This window comes from Uloborus diversus, chromosome 4, assembly GCF_026930045.1.
Source record: "Uloborus diversus isolate 005 chromosome 4, Udiv.v.3.1, whole genome shotgun sequence".
Taxonomy (NCBI): Eukaryota; Metazoa; Arthropoda; class Arachnida; order Araneae; family Uloboridae; genus Uloborus; species Uloborus diversus.
This window is the reverse complement of record NC_072734.1, coordinates 38,694,979-38,710,534: the sequence shown is the minus strand read 5'-3', so window position 1 is coordinate 38,710,534 and position 15,556 is coordinate 38,694,979. Positions and strand designations below refer to the sequence as shown.

Genomic DNA, 15,556 nt, shown 5'->3' with positions numbered 1-15,556 from the left:
AGAACAAAGAAAGAATAACAATAAGAAGAAAAAAGAATGTTACTCAATACTGAGCAAAATAATGTGCACAAGCACCGCTTCCATTAGTTAAAGGAGCATATTTTTTAGTTGTGGAAGAGAAAGTAATCAATATTAGAGCCTGCTGATTATTTCATTTGAATAAAGTATGATTTTCTCTGCATCTTATGAATTGCAAAATGAATTGCAGTAAATCATATCTCAAAAATCTGGTGTTACCATGTTAAAACTCCAGTTCAGTTTTTTTAAATTGGTATATAAGACTTTTTTTACTTTCATGCCTTCTATTATATCTATTGTAATCCAAAGGAAATGTGCAAAATTATTCATTACAGTGTTTTTTTTTTTTTAATTTAACTAAGAAATTTTCTAGCGCATAAAAGCACACCACTCACAGAAGAAGAGCACTGGCTATATACTTTTGGAACATGTTTCTGCGACTATATAGAAGTTTTAACAAGCAATTGAAAAGACTTTGTTTTAAGTTCTAACTGAAAGAAAAAAAAATCACAATTTTTCAATTTACTTACCATGTTGAAAACTGTCAGAAGGTAACTTGTGACGTTTTCTGTGCCGTGCTTGCGCACCATTTCTCTGTCAGCAACTACTAGAGTCTCGACGGATCGTCGATGCCGTCCGTGGTACTGGAAGACTCTAGTACGGTTGTTATGTCTCATCCTCAGAGATTCACGTCGGCTTACAAAGTCTCTCTTCTGCCTGTGCACAATTGGGAAGTTTTTACCAACATTTTCTGAATTTGTAAACTCGCCAGGGAGCCAGAAATCCTTCCTTCTCGGCTTCTGTGGCATGTCTTTTGGAGGAAAAAAAGCAGAATATTTTAGTTTAAGGAAGCATTTTATCATTTTGATAATTTTTAACTAGATTCAACCGTAACTTACGGAAGATTGAATCGATGAAACAGAGACTACACGAGAAGAAAAAGACTGTGCGGTTTACTGCGGGCAGCATACGAGAGTTCATATTTATAAACACAATTTTAATTATTAGTAACACATCAAATAAAAAAAGCGAATAATTCATTTGTGAATTAGCTTAAAATGAACGTGACATAAAATTAAGTAATTAAGTCTGTGAAAGCCAAATCTGCAATACCAAAGGCGATAACTCATATACTTTGAAAATTTGAATATTTCTGCCTACGGAAGATTACAATCGCAGTCGCGACAGCTGAAATAAATGCAGTTCACAAATTTGTATGCTGGCGTTAAGAAATAAGAAAAAAAAAATATTCTTACTTGGAACTGGATAGATTTTTTTAAAAAAAAGTTTTCTTTCTTTTTTTTAAAGGCATTTTTCTTGAAAAAGTACCTTTTACGTTTCAAATATTGAAAACGCCACTACCCCAGGAACTATATGTATTCTATTCTCAAAAAAGAAAAAGAGTGCTTGTATAAAATTTATGCTCTGCATTGTTTATAGATAACAGCTAATCTGAATGAATATAGTGGTAGCTTGGAAAACTTAGTTTTCCTTAAAATCAGATTTTTGAGTCACTTAGTAAAGAGTTCACATAAATATAACGGGTAATTATAATTAATGTCCTTTTCGAAATACTGCATTAAAAGAATTACTGGTCAGAATGACTTTCAATTTTAACTAAACATCTTTGACAGGGCGACCGAGAGCCAAGGCGGGCTCCCAGTCAGCTTGGTTGTTGGGCCCACCTCCTCCCATAAAACTTGTCGAATTTAAACAGCTCCAAATCCAATCCGAGCCCTGTCAAGGGACGGGCTTCTAGTTTCCGATTGGGTTGACATGACCTTTCGTCGGCCCTGATCTTTGAAAAAGAGGAACTGGTATAGAATTAGAAAACAAAGTTCCAATGTTTATGAGTCTTTCATTGTAGTATTGCGCTCTGCTTGTAGAAAATCTTTAAAAAGAACGGTGACTGTGCGCTAGTAGCTATAAGCAAATTTCGGTCGTCAAAGAGCACGAATAAAGGATGTGCATATGTGTTTTGATGCCTGCCAAGGATCCAAAGAAAAAGATTAAGATATTTGAAGAGACGTATTCTTTTTAAAGTGGAAGTACCTCCAAGAGAGGAAATCAATTGCTTCGGCGTCCGTACAAGATGTGGTCACAGTATCACAGAAACAGTATTTTCATTAAGCTATACAAATCCCACCCCCTTTTTTGGGGCCATGAAATCTTGGAGCAACAAACATCAAAGATCGCAAAATTTCTTCGTTGTAACGGAAGTTCCGTTGTAATTGAATTCAAGCAATGTAATCACTTTAAAAATAACAGCTTCAAAAATGACGAAAAAGTACTCAAATTTGAACTTTTCGCGAGTCAAAATGGCTCCGACTACGTGGTGTTCAAATTTGAAACATTCAAATACTCAAATCAACACGTGTGCTCATTTTTGAGGTATTTGTGCTCATTTTTGAATAAGTAATAATTTCAAAACTGAGCATTATGTACTCCTTTTGAGTATGAAATAATTCAGCACACTATTTGAAAACATGGGTACTCATATTTGAAACAAACGGTAATTAAACTGAGACGGAAAAATTATTTCAGTTAAACTGATATTTCGTTGTATTGGTATTCGTTGTAATGGAATTTCACTGCATATTCAATTCAAATTGGAACTGATTTTTAAGTCATTTTGACCAGTGATTCTTTTTACGCAGCATTTTGAAAGTGAGACATTTATTATAAATTATTATATGACTGTGTGCTATATATATAATATCACTATTATGTGATGATGCTAAAATTTAGAGAAATAAATTGGCCTTCCAAATAAAGTTTTCTATTATCCATCTACTATGAATTAAATCTGTTTTTGATAATGGAAGAATGACCGTCAATAACGTTCTAAAACTGTGTGTGTTGTTTTTCTTTTTTTCTTTTTTTTCAATGTATGTAAAAACCAATTTTTGGTCTCTTTGTGAATGACAAAATTGCAACAAACATCAATATGACAAAACAATGCTAATCAATGATAACTTTCGGCACAATTTTTGGACAAAATCTCCAAGTACATATACTAAATTATATATGCCTCTTTCTTCTCAAATAAAACTTTTCTTCTAATCTTCAAAACAATAAAATAAGCCTTGCACAGGAAAATACCGCTATTCCGAACTCTGCTGACCCAAAAAACGAGGATGTACTTTATAGAGCGAGAATAGATATAAAATAACAAATATTATCGAGTTACATAGCCGCAAAATAAAACAACTGAACTTACATCTCTTCTTCTTTCCACAAAAATGCGTTTGACTGGGGTCTTGATCCATCGTTTTCACAGACCTCTTGGACAAAATGTGTTCCTTCAATGGTGCCTTTTCATCACTCATGTTTTTATTTAAGGGCTCAATTAGAAAATCATTTTGCGCAGTCTGTATCAAACCACTCTGAAAATTAATGTTCAAAAATCTAATTGCTTTATTCAGGAAAAAAAGTTTGGAATGTCAACATTCAAAATAAGGAGCTTTTAAAGTTAAGAAAAAAAATTTACTTTTGTGAAGAAATAATAGCTCACAAATAGCAATGATATTGCGTAAAAGCGTTTAAGATTATATGGAATCACTTTATCAATGGATAAAGCTACAAACTTCGGGGTGAAAATCATCCAAGTAAAAGCTTAAGAGTCATTTTTTTTAAAGCTTTACACTTTTGGAAGTTAATGACTTCAATTTTCGTAAAAATTTCAGGATGTGTTAATAGTAATATCATTAGAAAAAATGAAGTTTCGTTTTTAAAAAAAACTGATTTGTTTGTCCTTGAGTAGGGGTCAAAGTTTAAGGTCGTGAAAAAAAAAGCTAAATATGATTGCTTTGTTTCAAAAGCAATGTGTGATCCAAGCCAATTCTTTTAAATGTGGATACTACTTGATACTAGGTACATGCTAGCATAAATATTTTGGTGGCTCACTCATGGCTTTGAGGGCAATTGAAACTGCTACATTTTTTTACTTTTTTGCCTTGTTAAGGCCCGGATAACTGCTAAAGACATGGGTAACTCATGGAAATGAGTATATGATTAACTACTCACCACAGTATAATACTAAGAAAAATATAAAATAGTTTTCGTTTCTCTTGGTTTTAGTAGTTAAACGGTCTCAAAGTCGATGATTTTTTTTTTTTAAATGGCCAAGTTTAGAGGTCAATAACTTTGTTCGCGATGGGGTCAACAACTTTGGGACACAGCTGCAGTTATAGTCCGAGTGGTGTAGTTTAAGGTCCAGGTTAGAAACCCATGACAACTAATAAACTTTTCTAATTACTGGGGCTCAAAGTTATTAATTTGAAACAACAAGAATCAAAGTTTTAGGTCAATTACTCTAAAACGCCTGAGTCAATAACTTTGAGCAAGAACGGTAATTATGCTCTACGTGCTGTAGTTTTAGACTCATGTCAGAAAACCATGAGATCTAATCATCTTACTTAATTAAACGATCTCAAAAATGATGATTTTAGTATAAAAGAGCGTTTTTTTCGCGAGTTTATATGTGTGCTACTCAAAATCTTATGAGCTCAAACTCACATAAATACTAGAACGAATCAACAGTCAAATGTACTTTAAGCTCCCAAAATTTCATGTTTCCAGTGTAATAAATTTTTCTGTAACCTTGACCAAAGCATGGCACTTCTTCTCACAAAGCTGATCCGCCATTTTGGAGCACTATATTTTGGAGATCATAGATCCTCAGGATTTGGATCTCGGAAACTGAAAATTAGCATCAAGTTAGAGTTTCAAAGATATCTCTAATCCTCTATAAAATTTCATCCCGTTTGGGGATGATCGAGCAGGGACAGTTTGAAAAATCGGGTCAGTTGACGTGGAATGATTCTGATATAAACATTATGTACATTTCATCCGCATCTTTTGTTATTGTCTAACAAACCTGTGTCTGTGGTTTTTCTTTTTTTTTTCTTTTTGACTTTGTAATTATGCTTTTACTTTTGAGACAAATTTAATAAATTTGTTTATTTATAAAAGTTTATTACTAAGTAGGCAGTGTATACGCAAATTCTACTGAAATTATGAACTCAATCTCTTACCCAATTGCAATTTTCTTCTTTAAATATAGCATTGATTTATGATCATTATAGAGTCAAAAATAACCAAAGATGCATGTGAATTATCATAACATTATATCGGAGTGATTCCACGTCAACTGACCTAAATTTTTAAAATTTTCTCTGCTCGATCCTCCCCGAATGGGAGGAAATTTTATAGAGGTGTATAGATGTGTCTTTGAAACAAACCTCTGGAAATTTTCAGCTCCCGAGATCCAAATCCTGAGGATCTAGGATCTCCAAAATGGCGGATCAGCATTTTGAGAAGAATTGTCATGTTGTGGTCACAGAAAATTTTATTACACTGGAAGCATGAAATTTTGGGAGCTTAAAGTACATTTGGCTGTTGATTCGTTCTAGTATTTATATGAGTTTGAACTCATAAGATTTTGAGTAGCACACATAAAAACTCGCGAAAAAACGCTCTGTTATACTGAAATCATCATTTTTGAGATCGTTTAATTAAGAAAGATGATTAGATCTCATGGTTTTCTGACATGAGTCTAAAACTACACCACGTAAAGCATAATTACAGTTCATGCTCAAAGTTATTGACTCAGGCGTTTTAAAGTAATTGACCAAAATCTTTGATTCTTGTTTCAAATTATTAACTTTGAGACCGCGCTATTTAAAAAGTTGATTACTTGCCATGGGTTTCTAATCTGGACCTTAAATTTCACCACTCGGACTATAACTACAGCTGTGTCCCAAAGTTGTTGACCCGTCGCGAACAAAGTTATTGACCTCTAAACTTGACCATTTAAAAAAAAAATTATCGACTTTGAGACCGTCTAACAACTAAAGCCAAGAGAAACGAAAGCTATTTTATGTTTTTCTTAGTACTATACTATGGTAAGTAGTTAATCATATACTGATTTCCGTGGGTTACCCACGTCTTCAGCAGTTATCCGGTCCTAAACAAGGCAAAAAAAGTAAAAAAAGTTGCAGTTTCAATTGCCCTTTGCCCTAAAAGTCTTGAGTGAGACACCGAAATATTTATGCTAGCATCTACTTAGGATCAAGTAGTATCCACGTTTAAAAGAGTTGGCTTGGTTCACTCATAACTTTTGAAGCAAAGCAATAATATATTTAGCTTTTTTTTTTCACACTATCTTATTTGACCTCTATTTGAGAGCCAACAAGTTAAATTAGAGAGGAAAGAAGCTTCATTTTTTCTTATCACAATACTAGTAAAATATCCTGAATGTTTCAGCAAAATTGAAGACGTCAACTATCAGGCACCCATTCACTTGGTCCAGCTTTTAAAAAAAAAATTACGCTTAACTCTGAAGATTTTTACCTCACAGCTGAAAAAATTAAAAACATCAACCATATTATCTGAAATTTATGCAAAATTATAACTTTTAGAAAAAATGTATATGGTATTATAAAGTATAGACGGAAAGAATTTTTTTAAAAAATAACGAAAATAATGTTTTGAAAATCAAAACCTGACTGTAATCCTTGTTTCGCGATCTTAGAGCTTTAATACGCCACCTTGTGGTGATCTACAAAATGAGCCAAAGAGGTAAAACATTTCAATTTTTTGCGGACAAGTCAGATTTCTAATTGGACAGGTATAAGTTAGTGAGACTTTGTTTTACTTCTTTAAAGCAGCCTTTGGCCAGAGACTGCAACGCCTCCTTTCGTTTATATGAATTTCGAAAACTTTAATCCAGCAGAACTTTTTTTTTATTTGTGTTTTGCTGGGGGGGGGGTACGGGGCTTCAATTAGTTTGAACAAGCAGTCTTGGTGGATCACTTTTCAAAATCGAAAACGTACTCATTCTTTATAACATACGATTTAGCAACAACAAGTTCCTCCACTCTATTAATCACGTAACAAGATTTATCAACAATATAGACAGCAGCTACTGGTAGAGCACTGGAAGCCAGGGCTCAGACAGAGCACATTCTTTACCATCATTGTCACAATGCTACTAATTTCGTCACCATTTGGCGATGATACAAAAATGCTCTCAGGGTTGGGAACAGATTCATCTTTTCGGTGATTAACTATTGCGTACCCCGAATGCTTTCCCGACAGGACGTATTTCGAGGTTTCGAAAAAAATTCGGTTGAATGATTCATGTTAACAACTCTATTGTCACTCGAAGCACTTGTTTATTAAGTTTAGTGAGAAAAAATTTCGTCTGTTCTTTCTGCTTTTGTTTCGTTGTCACTAGATGATAGCAAAGTCATAAACACACACGTAAAATACCTTTTAATTTATTTATTTTTGTGTGTGTGTGATTTAACTTGTACGACACTTAATGTGTGTCATAATTTTAAACACGCTATCCCGCTTTTATGATAAAATCCCAGTCAGACCACGCTCAAGTTGCGAATTCTTCCTTTTGTTCAAATTAATTCAACACATTTCATTGAAGTTTTTAATAAGTAATATCTGTACCTCAGAGCCAGAAGGACGTAAGTCATATTATGGTGATTTTACAGGAGAGGGGAAACTCCTTTTTTTCTGGCACATCCAAAAGGATGGGACGTCTGTTCTTTTAACCCTACTAAAAATTGATAAGGTTTTTTTTTTTTTTTTTAAAGAATGACGCTTACATGGCTCGATGAAGAATAGATTTCTACATACAATGCATTAATAAACGGAAAATCTCAATTTTCGGACTTACGTCAGTCTGTCTCTGAAGCACAGATATTTAGTTACAATAGTGAAACGAGCCTGTCATGACTAAGTCAGGACCTGCAATTCATTGCGGGGCTAAAAAAAATGTAAGGGTAATTATGCTCTTTAAATTTATATCTGACAAGAACAATTTACCATTCCTCCACATAGATTCAAAGCCAAAGTTGATCCGGGATGACTCTTGAGCCAGCCTCTAAATAAGCACTTTTTTAAGTCGTTAGATCCAAATACCTTCTCTGCTCCATGCAAATGGTACACCTTGAATCCAGGAGCTAGCAAAGAAGATTCCGGCTCTAACTGCAAGTGAAAATGTTCGCCGAAAGCTGCGAAAGTCAACTCAAGAGATTCATTCTCTGGGCTCCTTTTTTTTCGCCTCTGTTCCAATTTATTTTCTCCACCGCTTATCATAACTGGAACTATTGTTTCTTTATCTACAAAAGTAGAAATGAAAATATGGTAGAACATATAAAATTTTTGATAATTATTTTGTAAATTAATATTCTATTCTAAAAATACTGCTAAATCTGAAATATTTAATAATCCCCTAACCTTCTATCATGTTCAAGACAAACTATCAACTTTTCTCCTAAGTTTTAGTTATTTTCTAGGTTACTGCATTAAAAAAAGCTCGCACAATTGAGCCAAGAAATATTTTATGTGTTTGTCGCTAAATTATATTTTATTTTGCCATTTAATAACTTTTAAACGCAAGTTTTTTTTTTTTTTTTTTTTTAAAGAAGCTGAAATATAATTAAAGTGGTAGTTATTATTTACAGTAAACTCACTTGGAGGATTTAGATTGATTGAACAAAAAGAGTCCCTTTTTAAAAAGTGACCAAATGCGAAAAGCGAGAAAAACTATTAGTATGATCTAAAACAATTTTAAAAATTTCAGTTGAGCGAAAAATTTCCGTATTTAATAAAAGTTTGAGATTTTCACTTGAAAAAGCTATCGTGTGTTTTCTAAGTACTTTACATAATTTTCGCGTCTTAAAACGAAGTTGAATGGTTAAAACATTTCCTAAATGTTGACCCATGAGGAAATAATTTCACACAGGAAACATTCTAGTCATTATCATCAACTTATTGAAATTATTTATTGTCAAGTTTATCTTATCTAAGTAACTGACTGAATCGAAGCAGTGTTTCCCTAAAATCTGTTGCAATTTCCATACGATTTAAAGCCTATAAAAAAGCTCACTGAAGTTTTAAAAGTTTATAAAAGTTTAAAAATTACAAGCTGGAGTAAATGTGTCCAACATCTGGATTACATAGCTGTTTTGCCCGCATTAGGTTTTTGTCTTAACTTTCCTAATATAATTATGTTGTAATGATCTCTCCTACCGAATCTCACACTCCTTTCAAACAGAATCGACTTTTCGTGTTATTATAGTGTAGCATTGACATTGATAGTATGTATTCGTTCATAAAAACAAAAATAGAACTTACCATATTCAATGGACGCATCATTTTTAAATTCACCAAAATCATTTAAATCTTCATAAATTTCCCATTCCTACAATAAAAGTTTCAGATAATATAGCACTAGACAACGTGAAATGGATTTAAAGTACAGTCATTTAATGTAAACTTTGGGCAGAAATGTTTCCTCAAAAACACCGGCTCCCTTCCTCCAAACATCTCGAAGAGCCCCCCTTCCCCCGAAAAGAGGTAAATACGCGTAAAAACACTCCCTCAATAATTTCAATAGCGCAGGTTGCACTTATGATAAACCCCGTTGGTCAGTCCTGCTTGTGGCCGGAATTTCTCCATTTTAAATTACTCACAAATTCATGATTATGTTGCATAAATATTTGTCTCATAATGGGGTCGTTTCCAAAATTTTAAAAGTTTTTTTTTTCTGAAAGAACATGCTTAAAAAAATAGGATCTGACCATTTTTTAAATAATTTGTTGAAGTTTAATATTTTTAAAAAATTACTTAAATCGGCGCGCTTTCAATGTCTATGCTTCTGTCCGATGACATCACAAATGATGAAATGCCATTCTGTGTTGCCATTCACAGAGCAAAATATTTAATTCGCATCTTTACTCACGTGTATTGGTTCGGTTTTATCACGGTTGGTAGCAAGCGTAGAGCGCAATTTTAATTCGCTTCTTGATTATCATAACGTGGAATCGCGGTAGAAATATGTGTCAAAGTGCATCATTTGTGACGTCATCAAGACCACACCTTGTTTCAAAAATCGGACATTTTAAAAAATTAATTAAAAAATAACTGTTGGGAAAATGAAAGTATTTTCTGGGTCCATCTTTTTTTTTGCTTATTCTATCAATTTCAGTGACAAAAAGTACTACTTTTGTCTGAGGAAACAACCCCATTTTTGACTTTCTCTTTTAGGGAAGAAACTACTGCTTGCAGTATTTTTTTATTACATCGATATCGCACTATCGGATGCCCTAGTTTATTCATAGTCTCTCATAAATCTGAAACAATCAGCAGCTTTTGCAATTTTTTTTGCACAACTTCGAGTTAATAATCTTCCTTTTTTTTCTTCTCCTTTAAGGTATGATACATTCTGAGCCATTTTCTTTTAAAAACATTTGTTATTTCTAAGAGGTCGTTATGAAGGACAGTGTACAGATAGTGAAGCCGATTAATATGACGACGACCGATTTTATTTATCGACCAACAAGACACATAAAGGCTTTTTCAAGTTATTTCAGTAGAGCCGTGATTGACGAACTGACTGTCGGAATATGTAAATAAAAATCTAATATAGTGACGAGGGATTGCAATACCGGGCCAAAAATGCAATAATGGTGTACGGTATTTTTTCAACGTGATAATGGAGTACCGGTGTTAGAAATATCCCAAAAAGCATTCAAAAACATAATATTTCGTTACCATATTTTATTATTTTGTGCAAAATGTACATTATTTACTTGTTGTGAAAATATATAAAATGAAGGAACAAATATCATAAAAGATCAAAAATAGCAAGAAACATAATGCATCTAGTCAATTGTTTAGCCTGGAACTCATTTTAGTAAAAAAATTTCCTGCAGTTGAAAATATTCTTTTTGAATTCACGCAGGCCGATGATACTGCTATTAATGTGCGATAGATACACTTCCCGTAGTTGCTTGGAAGTCCTTCATCTTCAAATAATTTGGTCTTGAATTTGTTGGTTTTGAAAAAATGATTTTTGTGACTGTGGGTGTTTCTTTTGAATAATAGGTATTTTTTAATCATTATTATTTATAGATGGACAGTTACTATTATATCAACTGTTCTTTCAGCGACAATCATTTTCTAGTATTAACATCATCTTCAACGACTTCCTCTTAGTCAAGAATAGGTTTGTGTTTGTGTTTGCTTTTTACTAACCCTTTGGTTTGAAATTTACAATGAATATGATCTTGTTAGGGTTTTTTTCCGCTTTCGTTTTCTTTTCGAAATTATTTAAATCATGAGAATTTCTAAAAATATGTTCCAACTGATTATGCCTTACTTCTTTGCAAATGCTCAAGTTTTTATAAATAATATCTCGCTTGGTATAAAGCTAAATAGCGAGACAAAACAGCACGCTTATAACGGCGACACAAAATTATTGTTTGTTATATTTACAAGAAAAAAGGTTTTCTCAAAAATCAGCAGAGTTGAGACAATATTTTTTTTTTTCAAAAATATGGTAAAGAATTGCAGCAATTGATGGTTGGGGTAAATTGTTCATTGTGCAAACACATTCGTAATTACGCTTAAAATTAGTTTTCACTAGAGGATATGTCAAGGAAATGGAGAATATAAAAAAGTGACACGCATAAACTCACAAAAGTGTGATTTATCTTACCATCTGGTGATGAAAAAATTATTTTGTAATATTTCCGCTACTTTTATTTATTGATATTCTATAAATTCGTGCTTTTAAAACCAAAATTTTACTTCAATAGATTGATTTTGGAACTCTCTCATCAAAAGGGGAATTTATATTTCTCATAACAATAGATATATTATTAGTTAAATGGAAAACTTATTAAAAACTATTATCTTTAGCTAATACTGAAAATACTGGTATTCTACCCCATCAGATACCGGTATTGCGAAATAGCTCCAAATACCGGTATTCGGCATACTAATCACTAATAGTGACTCAAAGAGCGCTGCACTGTTCAACTACAGCATTTTTTTTCACGTACCTTTTACTTCAATTTCAAACTTTCAAACAATTCAAACTAAATTTTAATTCACAAAACTGACAATGTAATAAATTCGTACGTGATCATTGGCGGATACAACCGGCGAGTCGGTTATGCTTCGGGCCGATCAACTAACAGCAGAGTCTTTCGGGCCTGTCTACCAGCAGCAAAATGTAAATTTTGCGCGCATGTGTTGCCTCAGTTCCTCTTTACAAATGAGCTAAAGCTTGCGGGTGGAGGGAGGCAGGGCCGTCACCAAAAGAGGGGGAGGAGGGGGAATTTCTGAAATAAAGCTACCCAGGGCCCGATTATAACACAGGCTGCCTAGGCCTAGGGCCCATGTTTCTAAGGGGCTCCACATTTTTTAAAGAATTACGCACAGCATTGCAACGATATGAAAAATACATGTATTTTTTAAAAAATAAAAAATTATGACTTATTAATTGGAAAAAAACTTCTTTAAAGGGGAATTTTTAATCATTCTGCCAGTAACGAATTTACTTGGTCACGATTATGACGGGCCTCAAAGGGGATTCATTAATTCACATAAGTGATTTATATATAGTTGTGTGATTAGACAAAGAGGCATCCAAAAGTGTATTGGTGCTTTAAAAATGTAAATCAAACACTGCATAGTCTTCAGGGGGCCTCCAAATTAATGTGGACTTAGGGTCTCACTTTTAGTTAGTCGGGCCCTGGGGCTGTTAATATATTTTTAGTGGTGTAATAAAAAATAAGTGAATTAATTAAAAAAAAAAAACAGGGAAACCTTAGCGATCGTAAAAAGTTAAAATACTTTTGGTCTCTTTGATGCTTTTATTTAAAAATGACAATTCACAATTGCTATAAAATGTAACTTACAACAAGGGCCGACGTGAGGTCATGTCAGCTTAGTTGGAGAATAGGGGCTCGCCTCGAAATTGAACTGACGCAGAGGGTAAAATAACCTAATGGTGAAAGGTGTAAAAGGGGGCCTGTGAAAAAATTGGCCTGTAATTTTTTTCCCGGATCCACTCTTGCTCTCGGCGACGCAGAGCCGGCCTTAGCACATGCGGGGCCCAATTAGAGAAAGCTGGCGGGGCCCCTTACAGACTGATCGTACAAATTCGAGAAGTGCTGACCGATTTTTTTTTTTTTTTTTTAATTCAGACAAGGATTTGAAAATTCCGCAATTATCCGTCTTCTTTCAAATTTCTATATCACGTTCGATTTTTATTTTTTATTTCTTAAGAATCGAATGAATGAATGGCCACAAAAATAAGTGTACATTTTAAAAACGTAAGAAAAGTAGCTCTGAGAATCTTTATGCCCAATCACATGCGGTTGGTGCACGAGAAAATTAGTGTGTCAAAAGAAGTGTGGGACTGAGGGAATAATTTCCCAGATGCTGATTTTTTCTTCCTTTTTTTTTTTTTTTTTTTTGCAAAATTGGACGATATTATGGGAATTTAACATGACTGATTAAATAACCTCCAAAAAATGTGGAATATTGTCTCCAAAACCGGGACGGATGGTCGCCGTAGACTTCTCTCTTCCAATTCTTAGTTCGCTTATTGTGAAATAACTTGGTAAAAGTCCATTCAGTTGGAGTTTTTAATTTTTATTTTCATGGAATAAATCAACCCACCCAGTAAAAAATCATTTTTCTATCGATCATTATTGTGCAACTTTGAGAAGTGAGAACCCCTTCACCGTTGGAAGTAAGCGGGTAGCGCAATTTATAACTTAGGACAGAAAAGGAAAATGCACCAAAATGTATCGGTCCTAAAAAAAGTAATTTTTGACCACAAGCAAAAGACCAGATGTCTTTGGGGTGTCAGAAGTGGAATGGAATTGCAGGGAACGGGGGAGCTCTCCTGGGAAATTTTTCGAAATTGAAGTTTAAAAAGGCAGTTTTGGTACGGAGATGAGTTTTGAGAGGAAGAGGGAGAGAAGAGGGACGTTAGAGGTCAGATAAAACACCCACAGTCCCTGGAAGAGTCTTCAAAGCTGACGTCTAAAATCGCCACTTTGGACAATTTTATGTAAACTGAAAGGAAAGGGGGAGAGGCGGAGGTTCCCCGCCTACCAAATTTTATTTTAAAATTTAAGATAAGTTTAGATTAATTTTGGTAACGATAGGGAATTGGGGGCTCCTCTCAGAAATTTTTGTCCCCATTAGATGATGTTTGATGAAAATGGAGAAGAAAGGAATTTAGTGATCTCCTACGGAAAACTTTCAAAATAGAGGGTTTTATAGCGCAAAAAAACTCAATTTTATACCCTGTTTGGTAACGATAGGGGAAACGGGAGGAGTTTCCTCCCGGAATTTTTTTCGATACTGAAATGAATTTTATGCTATCCATTTAAAGGAAGGGTTCGAGTGTTTTCTTGTGGTAGTATTTTCTAAAAGGGAAATTTTAAGCTATTGTGCTGATGCTAAAGAAAGGGGTCATTAGATAGTAAAAATGTTTCAGAGACCTTCCTCATGAAATATTTCGAAATTTGAATCTTAAAAACACTATTTTAGGCTACCTTTAGAGACGACAGAAGAGAAGAAGTAAATTTATAAATCTCTTCCTTCCTTGGAAATCCTTTAAAATTGAAAACTGAATGATGTAATTTTAGTCAGTTTTTTGCGATAACGTTGAGGTAAGGGTGAGCGTTTGAGTAGCCTTCACCTGAACTTTTTGAAATAAAGGTCTTAAACACGCATCTTCAGTCACGTTAAGAGAGATGTCAGGGTTTGGTTGGCTCCAAGTAATTTTTTGACCTGGAAGATTTAAAAACCAAATTCCATTCTATATGTATAAACGTTAGAAGAAGAATGGTAATTTGCTTTCTTAAGAATTGTTATGGAGATGTTTTCCGCATATTAAATACGCAGTATTTAAAGTTTATCATTTATTTATTTATTTTTCAGAATTGCACTTACGTTGGTGTTAATTGTGTAGTAAAAAAATTGGCATTGCTGCCAAGTTTTAAGATTTTTTTATCAATACTAATAAAAAAAGTAAAAAAAATAATAACAGTAAATATATAAATGAAATTAAAAAGATAGCTCTGGAAATTCCTAAAATTTCGGAGTTTCATGTAAATTTCCGCATTGCTCATGTAATACGAGTAGATCCTGGGATAGGGGTCCTTGACCCTTACGTTATTGCGGACTGCTAATAATCATTAAAAATTTGTACTTTGGTTCTCCACTACCTAGTTCCTTTCTCTTGATCGGAAGTTATAGGATACAGCAGGTATCGCCTTAGATATGGATATAAAAATTTTTAGCTGGCTATATGTTTTATTTTTTTCTTCAGAAAATTTATTTGAGACTAGTAGTTTTGGACTTAATAGGGATGCTAAAAGCCTCAGAAAATTCCCCCTATACTACCTCAATTGCACTGAAAGTAGCTCTATACCCGCCAGATTAAATATCAGTTAAGCATGTTATGATTAATATCAGTTAAGTTCATTTGAACCTTATTGAGCAATCACGATTTTGAGCAATCACGATTGCTTATTGTTCTCATTTGACCGTTTTTGGTGTCCGTGCCTTTTTCAACTTGGACCAGACGCTTCTGCAGCACCACCGCCCACCGTCCTCTGCTGGCGGCGCGGCGCGGCAGCTCCGGTTTTGAGCTATCTGCTTTTCCTGATCGGAAGCGTCCTTGTCCTTCACACACGCACATTCA

The 15,556-nt window shown here is 33.9% G+C and overlaps 1 protein-coding gene across 1 annotated transcript in view; it reads right to left on the bottom strand.

Moving 5' to 3' along the window:
* Window positions 1–15,556, bottom strand: part of LOC129219714 (A disintegrin and metalloproteinase with thrombospondin motifs 18-like) — an 83,885-nt gene that overhangs the window by 41,920 nt on the left and 26,409 nt on the right. Inside the window, exons 2-5 of the mRNA XM_054854000.1 lie at window positions 9,178–9,244; window positions 7,864–8,159; window positions 3,239–3,404; window positions 549–829 (exon numbers count right to left, since the gene is read on the bottom strand). Coding sequence (XP_054709975.1) covers window positions 549–829; window positions 3,239–3,404; window positions 7,864–8,159; window positions 9,178–9,244 — 810 coding nt within the window. The remainder of the gene's footprint in view (window positions 1–548; window positions 830–3,238; window positions 3,405–7,863; window positions 8,160–9,177; window positions 9,245–15,556) is intronic.